At 40.1% G+C, this 17661-nt stretch overlaps 1 protein-coding gene across 1 annotated transcript in view; it reads left to right on the top strand.

The window, feature by feature from the left end:
- The window catches only part of pde4ba (phosphodiesterase 4B, cAMP-specific a), a 242088-nt gene that overhangs the window by 181009 nt on the left and 43418 nt on the right, over positions 1-17661 (top strand). The window contains exon 2 of the mRNA XM_070887016.1: positions 3475-3587. Coding sequence (XP_070743117.1) covers positions 3498-3587 — 90 coding nt within the window. The 5' untranslated portion in view covers positions 3475-3497. The remainder of the gene's footprint in view (positions 1-3474; positions 3588-17661) is intronic.

The following is a 17661-nucleotide window of genomic DNA, read 5'->3' as shown; positions in this document are numbered from 1 at the left end:
GGGGAGGTCCCAGCGAATTGGAAAACCGCAAATGTAACGCCCCTATTTAAAAAAGGAGGCAGATAGAAAGCAGGAAATTATAGACCAGTTAGCCTAACATCTGTCATTGGGGAAAATGCTGGAGTCCATTATTAAGGAAGCAGTAGCAGGACATTTGGAAAAGCATGATTCAAACAAGCAGAGTCAGTATGGTTTTATGAAAGGGAAATCATGTTTGACAAATTTGCTGAAGTTCTTTGAGGATGTAACGAGTAGGGTGGATAAGGGGGAATCAGTGGATGGGGCATATTTGGATTTCCAGAAGGCATTCAATAAGGTGCCACATAAAAGTTCACTGGGCTGGGGGTAATATATTAGCATGGATAGAGGATTGGCTAACTAACAGAAAATAGAGTTGGGATAAATGGGTCATTTTCCAATTGGCAAACAGTAATTAGTGGGGTGCCGCAGGGATCAGTGCTGGGGCCTCAACTATTTACAATCTATATTAATGGCTTGGATGAAGGGACCAAGTGTAATGTAGCCAAGTTTGCTGATGATACAAAAATGGGTGGGAGAGCAAATTGTGAGGACACAAGAAATCTGCAAAGGGATATAGACAGGCTAAGTGAGTGGGCAAAAATTTGGTAGATGGAGTATAATGTGGGAAAATGTGAAGTTATCCACTTTGAAAAAAAAAAGTAGAAAAGCAAATTATAATTTAAATGGAGAAAATTTGCAAAGTGCTGCAGTACAGAGGGACCTGGGGTCCTTGTGCATGAAACACAAAAAGTTAGTATGTAGTCACAGCAAGTAATCAGGAAGGCAAATGGGATGTTGGCCTTTATTGCAAGGGAGATGGAGTATAAAAGCAGAGAAGTCCTGCTACAACTGTACAGGGTATTGGTGAGGCGACACCTAGAGTACTGCTTACAGTTTTGATCTCCGTATTTAAGGAAGGATATACTTGCATTGGAGGCTGTTTAGAGAAGGTTGACAAGGTTGACTCTGGAGATGAGTGAGTTGACTTATGAAGATAGGTTGAGTAGGTTGGGCCTATACTCATTGGAGTTCAGAAGAATGAGAGGTGATCTTATCAAAACATATCAGATAATGAGGGGGCTAGACAAGGTGGATGCAGAGAGGATATTTCCATTTAGGGGAAACTATAACTAGGGGGCATAGTCTCAGAATAAGTGGCCGCCCATTTAAAACTGAGATGAGGAGGAATTTCTTCTTTGAGGGGTCTAAATCGGTGGAATTCTCTGTCCCAGAGAGCTATGGAGGCTGGGTCATTGAATATATTTAAGGCAGAGATAGACAGATTTTTGACCGATAAGGGAATAAAGGGTTATGGGGAGCGGGCAGGGAAGTGGAACTGAGTCCATGATCTTATTAAATGGCGGAGAAGGCTCAAGGGGCGAAATGTCCTACTTCTGCTCCTATTTCTTATGTTCTTATTGCCTCCCCCAGCTTCAGTTCCTTCCCCACACCCCTCCCACCCCCAGCCTCAGTTCATGCCCTCCCAGCCTAAGTGCAGAAGGGTCGGGTGTACGCGGTCGGGTCAACGTGGTCAGCAGCACAGCTCCCAGCTTCAAGAACAATAGCTTCAACAGTTTCAAGGGTCGGGTGAACGCAGTTGGAACAACGCGTTCGGGAAGCTGTGCTGCTGGTCTCCCGACCCTTCTGATCACGTCGTTCCGACCGTGTTGCAGCTGGGAGCTGTGTTGCAGAAGTGTCGTAAGATCAGTAGCACAGCAACACAGCTCCCAGCTCGGTCAACGCGGTCGTTGCAGGGCCCCACTTCCGGTTCGGGTTCGAGGAGTCTGCGCATGAGGCGAGGGGCAGAGTCTCGAGGACACAGGCGCAGAAAAAAACTAGTGCAAATAGTCACTCTGTCCCTTAATACTTTTGGTTAACAAAAATCTATCAATCTCAGATTTTAAAATGAACAATTGTCCGAGCATTAATTGGTGTTTGTGTAAGAGAGTTCCAAACTTCTACCACCATTTGCATGTAGAAATGTTTCCTAACATCACTCCTGAAAGGCCTGGTTCTAAGTTTTAGACTATGCGTCCTAGTCCTAGACTCCCCAAGCAGCGGAAATAGCTTCAAAATTATTTTTATTTGTTAGGTAGAAGTACTGCAGAGAATTAAACCAGATATAATCTAGGTAGCAAAAGGCAACCAACATGCAATCAATTAAAGTGGGAACGTCGTCATTGCTGCCGAGAGATAAGAAGGTACATCACAAGATCGCATGCAAAGTGATGATGATTGCAATGTAACAATACTTTCCAATACATATTACAACACGTGCTGTGGAACAAAACATAAAATGCTGGAAACATTAGTGGAGAGAACAAATACGTTAACATTTGAAGTGTAAACCTCATTGTATTGTGGGATTGACAAATAATTGTATAAAAGATTTACCACTTAACAATGAACAAGTATTTAAGACTTAACGACTTTCTAACTCGCGTGTTAATCGGCCAGCCTCAATGGAGGTTACTGGGTTCTAGAAATTATTGTTCCCAAAATCCGCAATCAATGAACTAACGATCCAATAACTACCTTGCTGGATTTGCAGTTGAGCTTTCAGATTGTTTTAACTTCCCAACAATAACAAACGGGAAAAAATGTGATGCTTATACCTGAAATAGATTACCCTAATCGTAGAATTGGTTGTGATTTTGCAATGCATTCTTAGTGACCAGTTTGGTGGGCTGGTGTCTTGCAGGGAGGGGGAATCCAGTCCAGGGTTTGTATGTGATTTTGGCTGAGTTCAGAAAGTTTTTTGGCTTTTAACGAGAAACAATGTAATTCATTTAGCTAAACTTCGTATAACTACAAACACACCAGAGAAATACTTTATTTGGCACTCCAGGGGGGAGGGGATTACCTTGTGTGAACTTATCTAATGAACTTATCTAAGGATTGTATTTTTCTAATCACGAAGTTCTGGAAAATCCGTCACGCAACAAGTGCTCGGCAAGAATCGAGCTGTTTCGGTGACTCTCACTGGGTTTTCCTGCGTATGTTCGAGCTCTGCAGACGAATTTTCTTCGGATCAGTGAGATATCGAAGTGAAACTGACATAGCTTCCCTTGTTAAGTAATTACAACATAAAGAAAATTGCTGGTCATAGTTTCGCTGAGGAAGTAAATCGTGTTCTGACTATGTAAACGTGACGTCTTATTTGGGGAAATTGTTGCTCTGAGCAAAACCACCAGTATGCAAATCGCACGGTGTCTCTTCTTGACTGCCCTGGCATCTTCAGAAGAAAGGTTTTGGTTGATGGATTGCTGACATCCTGCTTGACAACGAGCACGGCAGCAGCAGCATCATATCGCTAATTCTGTAACCAGAGGGAGAGCGAGAGACGCATGATGAAGGAACATTGTGGTCTGGCTTTGGGCTGCTCAAGTAATACTGATATGGACACTATGCAGCAGTTGAGCCCTGACTACATGCCGATGTGCTTGTTTACAGAAGAATCATACCAAAAGTTAGCCATGGAGACTCTAGAAGAATTAGATTGGTGTTTGGATCAACTTGAGACAATACAGACATACCGGTCAGTCAGCGAGATGGCTTCCAACAAGGTAAAACAAATATTTATTCCTGTGTTCGTGCTTGAGAAGTGAAGAATGTAAATCGTTAAACTACAGTATAAGTGTAGTTAACACGAATCCATATATTAAGACCTATTTGGTTTATATTTTGTCCACCTTACACCCTGGGTGGTGGTCATTTTTTGTAAACGCCTAATACGGATTTTATTTTAAAATCTTCATGGGAAAACTAAAACCAAATAAAAATAATGCTGCACACCTAATTTTTGGGCATATATTAAACTGCTGGTGCACCTAAATGGGGTGTACCTGTATTACAACTTAATTTACAAAGGTTTGTGAAATGAATATTTCCAACATGTTAATACCAGTTTTGCCTTTCGTTATTGATGCTTTTTAATATAATCACACACTTAAGCAAATAATATTTTGGAACATATAGAACATGATTATATATCAAAGTATAACTTTGATTCATTAGCTGTAAGCAGAATTAAGTACATATTTTGAATAGTGATGTATTGGATTAGATTGTATGGACACACTGAGCTTTAAAATATATGCTGTAGTGATCATTTAAACACTTGTATTTACCAGCAATACATAATTTTTGTATTAAGTTGCTGTACAGAATAGTTTGGAGAGTTTGAACAGAGTGCCTTTTAAATGTTTGATTCTGATCTTACATATTTAACTCGAGTTAGAATAGTACAGGATGTTGTGTGAACAAGTGATATAGTATAACTATAATTATCAAAAAAGATCAGCCAAAAGAATGCACACCTGAGGGGCCAAATGGCCTACTCCTGCTCCTATTTCTTATCTTATCACCTGCAATTTTAATTTAAGATTTTTTATTAACTTTTTGCTCATCAAGGTAAAGGGTATTGGGAATAGAATGCTCCCTTTTGACCACACAATGTTAACTTAACTTTTCCAGGTCAGGTATAGCATAATTAGTTGTAGAGTAAATAATCTTCTGCTCTGCCCCAACAATATGCTTCATCTACAACCTCATTAAAAAACTTGCCTTTTTTTCTCTCTTTCCTATAGCTGTTATCCTGCAGCTGTCTGAGATTGCCGAATTAGGGAATGGTTTGTACTGTGAAAGTAGCAACAAGATTGAGACCACCAAACTCATTTCATGTAGGATTATTGCGGTCAGGAAATGGAGGCTTTCATTTAATCATTCTGGACTGGATTTGTATCCATGACCCAGAAATGAAAGTGCAGATCTAACACACTGCACCATTCTGTCCCTTTCAGATTTTAACTTGAGTATGATTTTATGTTTGAGCCAGTATTACAAATCACTAACTTCTAAATGTAGTCTCATCTAAAATTTTAAATAAGCAGTTGAAAGGCGGGAATTCCTTTTAACTGGTCGTAAATGTTACAAGTGGAAATGTGCACAGTTATTGGGACCACTCATTGTGCATTTATGAAACAGTGCTGCCAGAGGGGACAACATCTTGGGAAGCGATAGCAACAAATGTGAAGCACTGCTGGAGGGATTAAGGCTGCCCAAAAGTGATGGTTTCTGCATGCACCTTCCAAGTTAATGCCTCCACCAATGGCAATTTAAACATTGACATCCGAGGCAGAGGCTTCCATCTTTTTCCAGTTACTCATGGGCTAAGCTGCTCTATAAGGCAATACAGTTTTATATTCACTGTCCCCAGCTGCAAAATGAGTAAGACACCCGAGTACGTGCAAACATGCACATGTGCAGTTGTTTTGGTGTTGCAGCTGGTCCACTAACGTATGGCCCTAAATGTAAAGGGAGCAGATTCCTGAGCACAAGAAGTCAAACAGAGCTGTTTCTAATGTAACATAAATGCACCATAAGAGACCTATAAGTAAGCGTAGCAACTCATATGTCATTTAGTTTTATTGGCAATTAATTAGAAAGCAACAAATCAGAGATAATAGTTAAGAGTTACAGAGACAGTTTAAGTAATGCAAAAGGTTATGGGGAAGTAGATGAGATGCTAATATGGATTAAATAGGCAACACAAAAAGTGGTTATTTATGTATCACAATATTTATGGCTATTTACATCTAGGATATATTTTCAAACGTTTAGGAGATGTAGCTTAGAACATAAGAAATCGGCGTAGGCCATAAATCCCCTCGAGCCTGCTCCTTTTGAGTGAAGAAATATCTCATGTCAGTCCTAAATGGCCGACCCATTATCCTGAGACTATGGCCCTTAGTTCTAGACTCTCCAGCCAGGGGAAACAGCATCTACCCTAACAAGCCCTCTAAGAATTTTATGTTTTAATGAGATCACTTCTCATTCTTCAAAACTCCAGAGAATATAGGCCCATTCTACTTAATCCCCCCTCTTGGAACCGCCCCCTCATCTCAGGAATCAATCTAGTGAACTTTTGTGCGCCCCCTCTAAGACAAGTGTATCTTTCCTGAGGTAAAGAGACAAAACTGTACCTTACAATCCACGGGGATCATTCTAGAATCTAGGGAATTCTGAAAGATCAAAACCAATGCATCCGCTATCTCTGAAGCCATCTCTTTTAAAACCCTAGGTTGTCGGGTACAGGAGATTAGTCAACTTTTAGTCCCATTAATTTCTCCAGTATTTTTATCTTTTCTAATAATTATTTTTCCTCACTCTCATTCGATCCTTGGTTCCCCATGCTTTGCGATACGTTCTTTGTGAAGACAGACAAATATTTTGTCTAACGTTTCTGCCACTTCCTTATTCCCTATTATCATTTCTCCTGTCTTTAAGGGACCCATGTTTACTTTTGCTAATCTCTTCCTTTTTACATACTTGTAAAAACAATAACAATCTGCTTTTACATTTCTTTTTAGTTTGCTCTCATATATATTCTAATGTTCCCTCTATCATTTTCTTTGTCATCCTTTGCTGATTTTTAAAACCCTCCCAATCCTCAGGCTTACTATTCTTTTTAGCAACATTGTAAGCCTCTTTTAATCTAATATTATCCTTAACTTCTCTAATTAGCCATGATTGTCCAACTTTTCCAGTGGAGTTTTTAATTTCTCAAGCAAATGTATATTCGTTGAGAATTATGAATTATTTCTTTAAATGTTTGCCATGGCTTATCTACCATCATATTTTTAATCTAATTTCCTAACACAGCCTTAATTTAATTTCCTAACACGGCTTCAGCATCTATCCCCTTAACTATACTAATATATAAGGTAGTACGTTTGATGTAAACTATATGGATTTTAGCAATGCTTTTGATAAGGTTCCATATGGCAGACTGGTCACAAAAGTAAACGCCCATTGGATCCAAGGCAAAGTGGCAAATTTGATCCAAAATTAGCTCAGAGGCATGAAGCAAAGGGTAATGGTCGATGGATGTTTTTGTGACTGGAAAGCTTTTTCCAATGGGGTTCCGCAGGGCTCCGTACTAGGTCCCTTGCTTTTTGTGGTATATATCAATCATTTAGACTTGAATGTAGGTGGAATGATTAAGAAGTTTGCAGATGATACAAAAATTGGCTGTATGGTTGATAATGAAGAAGAAAGCTGTAGACTGTAGAAAGATATCAATGAACAGTGGCGCATGGAATTCAATCCAGAGATGTGTGAGGTAATGCATTTGGGGAGGGCTAACCAGGCAAGGGAATACACAATAAATGGTAAGACACTGAGAAATGTAGAGTAACAAAGGGAACTTGGAGTGCATGTCTACAGATCCCTGAAGGTAGCAGGACACATAGATAAGGTGGTTAAGAAGACATATAGAATACTTGCAGGGAGGTTATGATTGAACTGTGTAAAACACTAGGCCACAGCTAGAGTACTGTGTAGTTCTGGTCACCACATTACAGGAAAGATGTGATTGCACTGGAAAGGGTACACAGGAAATTTACAAGGATGTTGCAGGGATTGGTGAATTTTAGCTGTGAGGAAAAATTGGATAGGCTGGGGTTGTTTTCTTTGAAACAGAAGAGAGACCTCATTGAGGTATATAAAATTGAGGGTCCTAGATAGGAAGGACCTATTTCCCTTTGCAGAGGGGTCAACAACCAGGGGGTATAGATTTAAAGTAATTATTAGGAGGTTTACAGGTGATTTGAGTGGACATTTTTTCACTTGGAGGGTGGTGGAGGTTTGGAACTTACTGCGTGAAAGGGTGGTAGAGGCAGAAACCCTCAACACATTTTAAGAAGTACTTGGATATGCACTTAGTGCCATAACCTACAAGTCTATGGATCAAGAGCTGGAAAGTGGAATTGGGCTGGATAGCTCTTTGTTGGCCAGTGCGGACACGAAGGGCCGAATGGCCTCCTTCTGTGCTAGAAATTTCTATGATTCTATAAATGGCAAAGGCTGAGCCTCCTCCACCACTGCATCTGAGGTCCCCTTACCTGCCTGAGTCACAGTCACATTCTCCTATCCCTGGCCACTAATCAAATCTAAACTGCTACCTAACGTAAAAGGTATGACTGCCTCCTGGGTCAAAATGTCCAGATAGCATTCTCCCTCCTTGATGCATCGCAACGTCTTCATTTCTAGCTCCAGCTCAACAACTCAGCCAAAGTTCCTTGGGTTGCAGACATTTACTGCAGACTATGCTCTCCACAAACTCCCACATGCTGCAGATACAGCACATCTCCTGCATTGCCAACTCTATCTAACCTTGTTTTATATATCTAATTAGAGGTTGTATGCAATTAATTAACTTGGTCATTCAAACAAGCAGATTAGCTATATTTTGGGCACAATTTTCCCTAATGCCATACTTGAAGAGTTGCACCTGTTTTTTTTGGGGGGCCCAAGTATGCCAAAAACAAAATCATCCCACTTTCCCCGTTTGAATTATTGATTTTGGCGCCGCGTAGCCTGTCCGTTAGCTTTGGGGGTGGAGCCTAAGATCTCTGCCAAAAAGATCGGGTTCTGGCCTGCTCTCTTCTCCCTCCCCAAATCAGGTGCCGCTCCCAACTCTGGCCGAAAGGCCTTCTCCTCTCCCCTCCCGCATCCCTCCCTCCTCTCTCCCTCTCTGCTGCTGCTGTCCAGGCTGTGGAACTGCGGAACTGCATCTGCTGCACTGATTCTCTTGCCTGCACCGATTTTGTTAACTGCCCAGGAGGTTTTTCCAGAGTGCTCACATACGCTGTCCAAAGAAAAATTGGAGTAAATCACAGCTGGCCAAACTTGCTTAAATGGCCAGAATTGGCGTGGGTGGCAGGTTACGCCCCCAATGAGGTAAAAAAAAATCGTAGCCTTAAAAAAAAAAAAAAAAAAAAAAATCCTACCTAATGCAGAAACTTTGGGGAAATTTGGAGATTTTAACTTCAAAAAAGCGATGCATGCCAAAAAAATGTGCAGATAATTGGAGAAAATTGAGCCCTATATGGTGCATTGAAGTGAGTTGGAAATTTTGGTGGCTTTAGAATTCTATAAAACAGACCATGATCTGAAAATGTACAGCAGTGTGGAATTTTTTTTACTGGAGTGGAGTTTTTAATGCAACTATTGTTTGGGGAGAATAAAACATTTCCATAAGCTTATGAGTTGAAAGTGCTGAACTTTTCATGGCTTGAATATTGCTTGTTCAGAAAATATGAAGTGTGATGAAATTTAGTGAGGGCCATAAAGGGGAAGGAAGATTTAATGTGAGTTATGAAAAATTATTTTGCAAGCTTTTTTTGTTTGCTCACAAGCATTTAAAATGTAATGATGTAGTGATCCATATTGATATAATATACATTACTTACAAAAAAATGATGCATGGCTCTTGTCTCTCCCAAAATTATTTTTTAACCCCTGTGAAGATAGTGCCCCTTTAAAGTTTTAACGTGGGTTAGAATAGTGTGGTGGGGGTTGGGGGGGGCTACCAGAATAATATTTCAATGTGGTTGAAATAAAGGTTAAAGGTAGCTATGACTGTTTTCAAAAACAGGATGCTTGGATTCCTGATAACTATGAAAGGAAGATCAGTTAGTGAAACAATGTGGGGTGGAAAATGCAGTCCAAATGTGAGCACGTCTATTGCAATTGCACAAACACTGACTGTTCCTCTGAGCAGACCATTACTGAGTTCCTGGCTGTGTCACTGCAGCCAAAAGACGTCATTGCAAACTGATAGTAGGCACCGTGCATCTGTTTAAAGAGTGACTAGCATTTCCTGCTTCATTCCTGGCTACTTAGCAGAATTACAAAGACGCTAAGATATCCGGAATGTAGGCGTGTGCAACTACTAAACTTTTGATTCAAAATGATTGAATGCAGATGATCAACTAAATACAGCTATTGTTACCAATAATTAAATGAGAACGATAAGACATAAATCAGAACTGTAAGTTCATTCAAATTACCAACTACTGACTCCTAGTACTAACTTTATTAGTATGAGCTGCTGGTGTTAATATCTTTTGGCTGGGAAGTGAAAACACCCAGAAAAACTGCACCTCATTTTCACCACAATGATGATAGTCCAAATGCCACATTCCAAGTGATGAACAATTATGCATTTTGATGCAATATATTCAATGTATTTCTTTGTGTTTCTGTTTACTAAACACTGTGTTAGGCTGTACTACTTTATATTGCTTTTTTCCTCTTTTTTTATGGCATCTATTTAGTCTGGTACATCACACTATGTTCTATCACTTGCTGGACATGTGGGCCATTAGAAGGTATACAATGTTGGAATTAAAGGGACATGGTTGTTAGTTTTTCCGTGTGACAAGGTGCCCCAGTGGCTAGATCCACCAACAACTAACACATTATTATCAGTAGTTGGAAATGCTCCAATATAATTCGATACAGGTACCAGTTTGATGAGCTTTGATACTCGAGTTACAATTCTAGGATGAAGTTCAACTTGTTCAGTGCATAGTGAAACATTTCACAAAAAAAGATTTGGGTGTTAGGCAATTGAACACTTTCCCTTTTGGGCATTCAGTTTTAGCATCAAGTTCTTTCAGGTCATATATAGCTAGATACAGAAACCAACCTTAGCAGAGACATCCCTAATGCACCAATGTGACATTTTCTCCATAAAATTGTTAGTAAAATTGTTAATACCAATAGATGCTGTGGGCCATGATCATTTGGAATTGAGGATGCCAAAACTCTTACTGCAAAAGAGTTTTACACAGAGAGCAAGAGCAAACATGTTGTTAAAACTGCGGCCTAATTCTCAGGACTTTGAAGGGGACATATACCCAACTGAAATGCTCTATAATCCTAAATGTTTTAAAGGGCTGTTGTCTGTACTATTACTGCTGTTGAGTTGTCTTTGCCAATAGGAGACGGAATAGGAGTGCTGCATGGGATGAATCTCAACTTTCACTGATGTTTACTTTGCTAGTAAAAATTCATTGAAAACGTAAAAAAAATGATGTAACAGAAGTAAATGAGAAAAATTGATTTTTTTTAAATAGAAAATGTAATGCCCTGTACTGGCGGTTGGATTACATTTCATAAATTTATGGATAGCCCACTCAAAATCAGACTCCAGTCAAAATTTGGTGTTGGGAGGGTGTTTCTTGTTGCCCTTTTTTATGCTTGAGAACTGACTACATGCAATCTGACAGTGGATGTATTATACAAAACATCATGATTTACCATTCTGGTGACATAATGACCAGACGGCATCAACCTTTTATAATGTTGAATGAAGGGGCAGTAATCTATATAGAATGTCTGCTTCTGGACTGCATTTAACTATTGTTTTAACATTGTAACAAGGGACAACTGAGAGATGATATAAGTAACAGTATAGTTATCTCAATTTTTAATTGAGATTATAGGTCAATTCTTCTTCAATAGTTTTCCTTTAAGAACTCAAATAGAACACAAGAGGGGATCTATCTCATTATGGTTGTGAAAAACCTGTGGGTATCTGGTTACTTCTTACAGCAGAGTTTCAAATTATTATGCTGTAATTCGTGTGGAGGAGCCATAACCCCACTGTTTTATAGACTTTTTTCAAATCTCCCTCTCCGAGCCATATAAAACAACATTTCTTATCTTTCAGCATCAGCCTGCTACTCTAAATATTAAAACACTTGTACTGTTTATTTCACAATTCCAATGTCTTGGCCCTCCTCTGTAGAACTCCTAAAGTGTTCTCTACCATTAAAAACCTTGTCAAAACCCAGCTTTTTTACAACATTTTTTGTTAGCCTTTCTAATCTCTCCTCGGCATCTATTCCTATATTTTTCTCATTCTAAAGTGGCTTAAGGAGCTATTTAAATGGAGGTTCTTGTTGCTGCTGTTCCTTTTTTTTTTAAGGGGAATTTTATTGATGTATATCACCCCCTCCTCCTACATACCATTCTTACCAGAACTATCATGGTTTTCTCCCTTGCTACAGACACTGTCAAAAATTTCTGGAACATTTAATAATGTGTTACTTTGACCTGCATTGTCAACTAAGAACCATTTACCAACATTTCATAATTAACACCATCACATCCTGGTACATTTCTTCTTCACCACATCCTGGTTCATTTCTTAAGTCATCCAGAACATAAGCTACAATTAAATCCTTTAGCTCTTTGAATTCCTTGCACTTATTGATCTCTGGACCACAGTATTCTCGTCCCAATACTTGGCAGAAGCATAGAGAACATGCCTATGTAACTCAATAATTTCTTCTTGGATGGAATTTTAGGCTTTGAGTAACTCATTGATCCTTTAGTTGCAGCACAGAGGTAGTATTGGCAGGAAGGGAGGTCATAGAATTGTTGTTTCCAAACAGAGAGCGCAGTCACCTGGATGTACTGGAGCACTGTTGAGTTGAAATCCACATACGTTACTTCATTGTGGTATGACTATGTGCGCAAAACAACAATGGAAGATGTCAATATGCTTTGGGTGTTGTAGTCAGCAGGCACAGATCCAAATTCTTCAATGCCATTGGGTTAACTGAACATGCCGGTCGCAGTGTGTGAGAGGTTATGTGTACCAGCAGCATTTAAGCAGACAAGCAGTGTCAACTGCTCCTTGCTAACTTTGTAGCCATGTGCTCTCACCTACCTGCCTACATCAGTAGTCATTATGTTCCTAAGCATACCAGTTTTGTCTATGTTGTATACTTGCTTTATAGTTAGGTTATTTCTTCAAATAATTTAGCAAATGTCCCTTGCCAAACTGTAACATTGGCACATCCACTGAAAGCCTTGCACCCAACATCATCCATTTCCTCATGTAATGCTTTTTTTAAGCTTTTAAACCAGTTGGTGCTTCCTACAGATGGTTCCATTGTTCCCAGCGATTCATGAAAATATATCTTCACCATGGAACCTGAGATGGGAGCTTCTGTAGCATGATGCTTTGTTTACTTGAGGGAATCTGGACACCCTAATCTTGTTTTGTGATTGTTCCTTACTGCATTCTGCTTCCTTGTTAAATTGCTGCCTTAATGTCATGGATAGCATGGACACCCAAGTTTATATTAATGGGCAAGTTTTGCCATTGACACTCTGCTTAATAGCTATTATATTTTATTCAGTTTTTCTTCAATAGAATGCACAATTATTTTTCTGTTTGAAGCAGGAATCTATTAGTTAGCCAGAATTGCCTTTGGCACAAAAGGCTTTGTGAGCATAAGGGAGGAGGCACATGTGAGAATGCAGGTCTTGTATGTAAATGAATACGTGTTAATTCAACAGGCAGGTAAACAACATTATATGGTAGTTTGTTCTGCCTGGTTCTCTCAATTTTGAATTGAAATGCCTTTTAATTAAAAAAAAAAAAATTTATTTGAAAAATAAATTTAAATGTTTTAAAGGGGCTAAAAATACACCCCTTATTGCACAGGTTTTTTAATGTACAAATGATAAAATTATGTTTTTATTTAAACTCCCTGCTTTTACCAGGCATAAGAATTTCACAGGCATTTGCTGGGTAGAATAGCCCAACTCTCCACCCACAAATGCCCTTTTCCCGGGGATGCATTGGATCTGTCAAGGAAATTCAGATTGCAAGTTCCGGGTTTTCGCTTATGCGCTTCGCGTGTGAATACCCAGAAATTGTGCAGCTTATAGGGGCCAAAAATTCTGGGCCAATTTATTTGAAAGGTCAGCAGATGCCTAAGCAGGAACAATTGAGTTGTGGTAGGTCAGGCATTGCCTGTTGCAGATAATGTGCTTTCTTGTTTACACTTGTAGTGGCACTAGGTCACTCCAGGTACACAGATTTGTAAAGTGGAAATAAAAACAAATTTCTTGAAATACTGATTAATTGCTAAAATGAGCTTTCTTAAATTCCATAAGATAATTTTGGATGAGGAAGGTCATTCGACTTATCTTGATTCATCCATTTAAAGAAATCCTAACTTGCATTGTAGCATTCAATTGTTTCTTCCATAATTCCAGGGTTATTACCTTCACTACATTATCTGGAAGTTTATTCCACATGTTGATCACTCTTTTGATGTGAAGAATTTCCTGAAAACTGTCCTAAAACAATCGCTCTCTAGTTTGACCTTGTTCTGCTCCAGCAGTTTAATTTAAACTGATATTCTAAGTTAAATTTTTCTATACTCTTAACAACTTGCATAACTCTCTTTATAAGATCAATACTTAGTCACCTGCTTTCCTAAGTTTCTTCAGTCTTTCCTCATAACTCAAATACCAGCCACTGGGATCAGCCTCATTGCTCTTCTTTGCACTGGCTCCAACACTTCATTATCTCCTTTCTTGGCGACAAGGACATATTCAAGGTGTGGTCTGACTAGAGCTATGTAGTAAATGGTGTTGTATGACTGATAGTATAGTCAAGTTATTTAAAAGGCATAGACTGATATGAGACTTTGCAACCTACAACTTCTCCAAATAGCCTGCACAGTAACCATAGATAAAATGTCACATGCTAACTGATCAGACAAATAATGACATAAGAACATAAGAAATGGGAGCAGGAGCAGGCCATTTGGCCCATCGAGCCTGTTCTGCCATTTAATAAAATCATGGCTGATCTGATCATGGACTTAGCTCCACTTCCCTGCCCGCTCCCCATTATCTTTTATTCCCTTATCACACAAAAAATCTGTATGTCTGCCTTAAATATATTCAATGACACAGCCTCCACAGCTTTCTGGGGCAGAGAATTTGACAGATTTACAACCCTCTGAGAAGAAATTCCTCCTTATCTCAGTTTTAAATGGGTGGCCCCTTATTCTGAGACTATGTCCCCTAGTTTTAATTTCCCCTATGAGTGGAAATATCCTCTCTGCATCCACTTTGTCGTGTCCCCTCATTATCTTACATGTTTCGATAAGATCACCTTTCATAATGCTAATGAGTATAGGCTCAACCTATCTTCATCAGTCAACTCACTCACCTCCGGAATCAAACTAGTGAACCTTCGCTGAACAGCCTCCAATGCAAGTACAGGTATATCCTTTCCTTAAATATGGAGACCAAAACTGTACGCAGTACTCTAGGTGTGCCTCACCAATACCCTGAACAGTTGTAACAGGACTTCTCTGCTTTTATACTCTATCCCCCTTGCAATAAAGGCCAACATTCCATTTGCCTTCTTGATTACTTACTGTACCTGCATACTAACTTTTTGTGTTTCATGCACAAGGACCCCCAGGTCCCTCTGTATCGCAGCACTTGCAATTTTTCTCCATTTAAATTATAATTTGCTTTCCTATTGACAGTCACACAAAGTAGCTAAAATGGTGAAATGGTGCTGAAATAGCAAGAGATGAAGTTGAAAGAGACCACATGGTCTTAGTAGATGCAACAAATGTAACTAATGTCGAGCACCAATCATAAAGCCAACAGAAATTGAATTACACAGCCGAGAAGGTAATGATTGAATTTTATGGTACATAGCTCCCCCTATAGCCCAGTTAACTCCAGCTGAGATCAGATAATGGAACACAGATGTGCCAATCCAGCACATTCATGGTCTGTATGGCTCAACCCAAATTGGACAGTATCGTTACCAGATGAGGCTCATGGGGAGTCATTGACATTTGCTCTTCAAAGTAAAATTGTGCTTCTTATTTCACAAATTATGGAAAGTCTTGAATATTCTACCAAGAGACAAGTCCACATCAAATCCAGCATTACCAACCTATTTTTCTGCTGTTTCTCTAATTCCCCATGTTCATTCGGAAATAACCACATCTGAATCTCGAGGAATAACATTTAAAAGGCATTGAGTTTCAGAAAATGTAGCTCAGTACGCTTTCCTCTTCTGGACTAATTACGTTGTGAAAGAAGACACAGATTTCAGGGATTTTTGATTATGATAAAATTATGCAGTTATAATTTATTACTGTAATTTTACATTTTTTAAATGAAGGCAGACTATAATTTGTCTTCACTTAATGCAAATTATTTTCAAATGCCCTTTGATCAAAATTTCTGGCCTACTTTTGTTCTGTACTTTGGCCTTTCTTCTCTGCTTTAAAAAGTAACCTTGAACAGAACGTCACAAAGTGAGCAGTGTGCTTTCCAAAGTGCCAAATCTCAGCTATCCGACCTCCTTAATAAACTTCAGACAGTGCGTCCTATTCTATTGTTTTAGAATACTGTGACCACAGCATGCAGTTAAGAAAACATGGTTAATCATAATATGAAGAGTTGTGATGCAAGTAGGCTGTACTGATTGATTTAAAATAAACAATGTGGCCAAAATTCCATGGCTCCTGTGTCACTGTAGACGTTGGGTGCAGGAGGCCGAACAGAGATGGAATACCATGACGCTCGGTCTCCACTCAGAATTCCACCCACTGGTAAATCGCACAGGCGCCTGTTTGAGATGAAGCTTTCCTCTGCCCCAAACATGCCCCTTGATTTCAGGGTGGGGCTCATGGAAGGAAGTTCCAATGCCAAGAATTTCCTTGGTCCTGGCCTCTCATACCCAGCAACCTGCCCTCTAATTTCACCAAAGCAGCAATTTTTCAGTTACTGAGGCACTGAGTGTTAGTAGTCTATTGGGCCTTTACAAACATCACAGCCAAACTCGATCCTATCCTCGTGCGACATCCACACATTGGCACTGTAGGATGTCTTGTGTGCTTCGTGTCTCTGACTCTCCCTTGAGTTGATCCGTGCTTTAAAACTCCCTGGTTCAGGTTGTTTCCCTTTGGATGGTAGGAGCTTTTGCCAATAGTTCCTGCCTAGCCCATGATTAGCCAGTAATTCTACACAGAGAGACCAAGGTCAGATAGGTCTTCTATGCCCGATGCGCAGTGTCTCCAGCGGGATTACTGTATAACCCGGCTGTGAGTGGATGCCACCCGTTTGGGCTTCTGAATTGTATCGCGAAACACAAGCCCCACAACCCCCAAGTTCGGCCACAAGAAGTTACTATAGATAGATTATAATTGGCTCTGACAAAACGAAACAGTTCAGGTTGGTCAAAGATAGATTCCTTTTATTACACTCTCAAAACGATAACCCCTATTCCCCTCACATACGGCTTAGAGTAGGTGAAACCTTAGACTAAATACCCACCCTGTCGGTTACGCCGAACCAACCCCCTTCCCAGAACCTAAGCCTGGATAATGGGAGCCCTTCTAGCTAAACCCCTCTCCCGGTTTGATCAGAACCCACACTTGGAAGCCTCCTCGCGCACACGTGTTAGCCTGCGTCTTGGACACTTGCAATTCTTCTTCATCATAGGCAGTCCCTCGGAATCGAGGAAGACTTGCTTCCACTCTTAGCATGAGTACTTAGGTGGCTGTACAGTCCAATACGAGAACCACAGTCTCTGTTACAGGTGGGACAGACAGTGGTTGAGGGGAAGGGTGGGTGGGACTGGTTTGCTGCACGCTCTTTCCGCTGCCTGCGCTTGATTTCTGCATGTTCTCAGTGACGATACTCGAGGAGCTCAGCGCCCTCCCAGATGCACTTCCTCCACTTAGGGTGGTGTTTGGCCAGGGATTCCCAGGTGTTGGTGGGGATGTTGCACTTTATCAGGGAGGCTTTGAGGGTGTCATTGTAATAGAAACATAGAAAATAGGTGCAGGAGTAGGCCATTTGGCCCTTCAATCCTGCACCGCCATTCAATGAGTTCATGGCTGAACATGCAACTTCAGTACCCCCTTCCTGCTTTCTCGCCATACCCCTTGATCCCCCTAGTAGTAAGGACTTCATCTAACTCCCTTTTGAATATATTTAGTGAAT

This window comes from Pristiophorus japonicus, chromosome 8 (assembly GCF_044704955.1).
Source record: "Pristiophorus japonicus isolate sPriJap1 chromosome 8, sPriJap1.hap1, whole genome shotgun sequence".
In the NCBI taxonomy this organism is placed as follows: domain Eukaryota; kingdom Metazoa; phylum Chordata; class Chondrichthyes; family Pristiophoridae; genus Pristiophorus; species Pristiophorus japonicus.
This window is presented reverse-complemented; position numbering and strand designations above follow the sequence as displayed.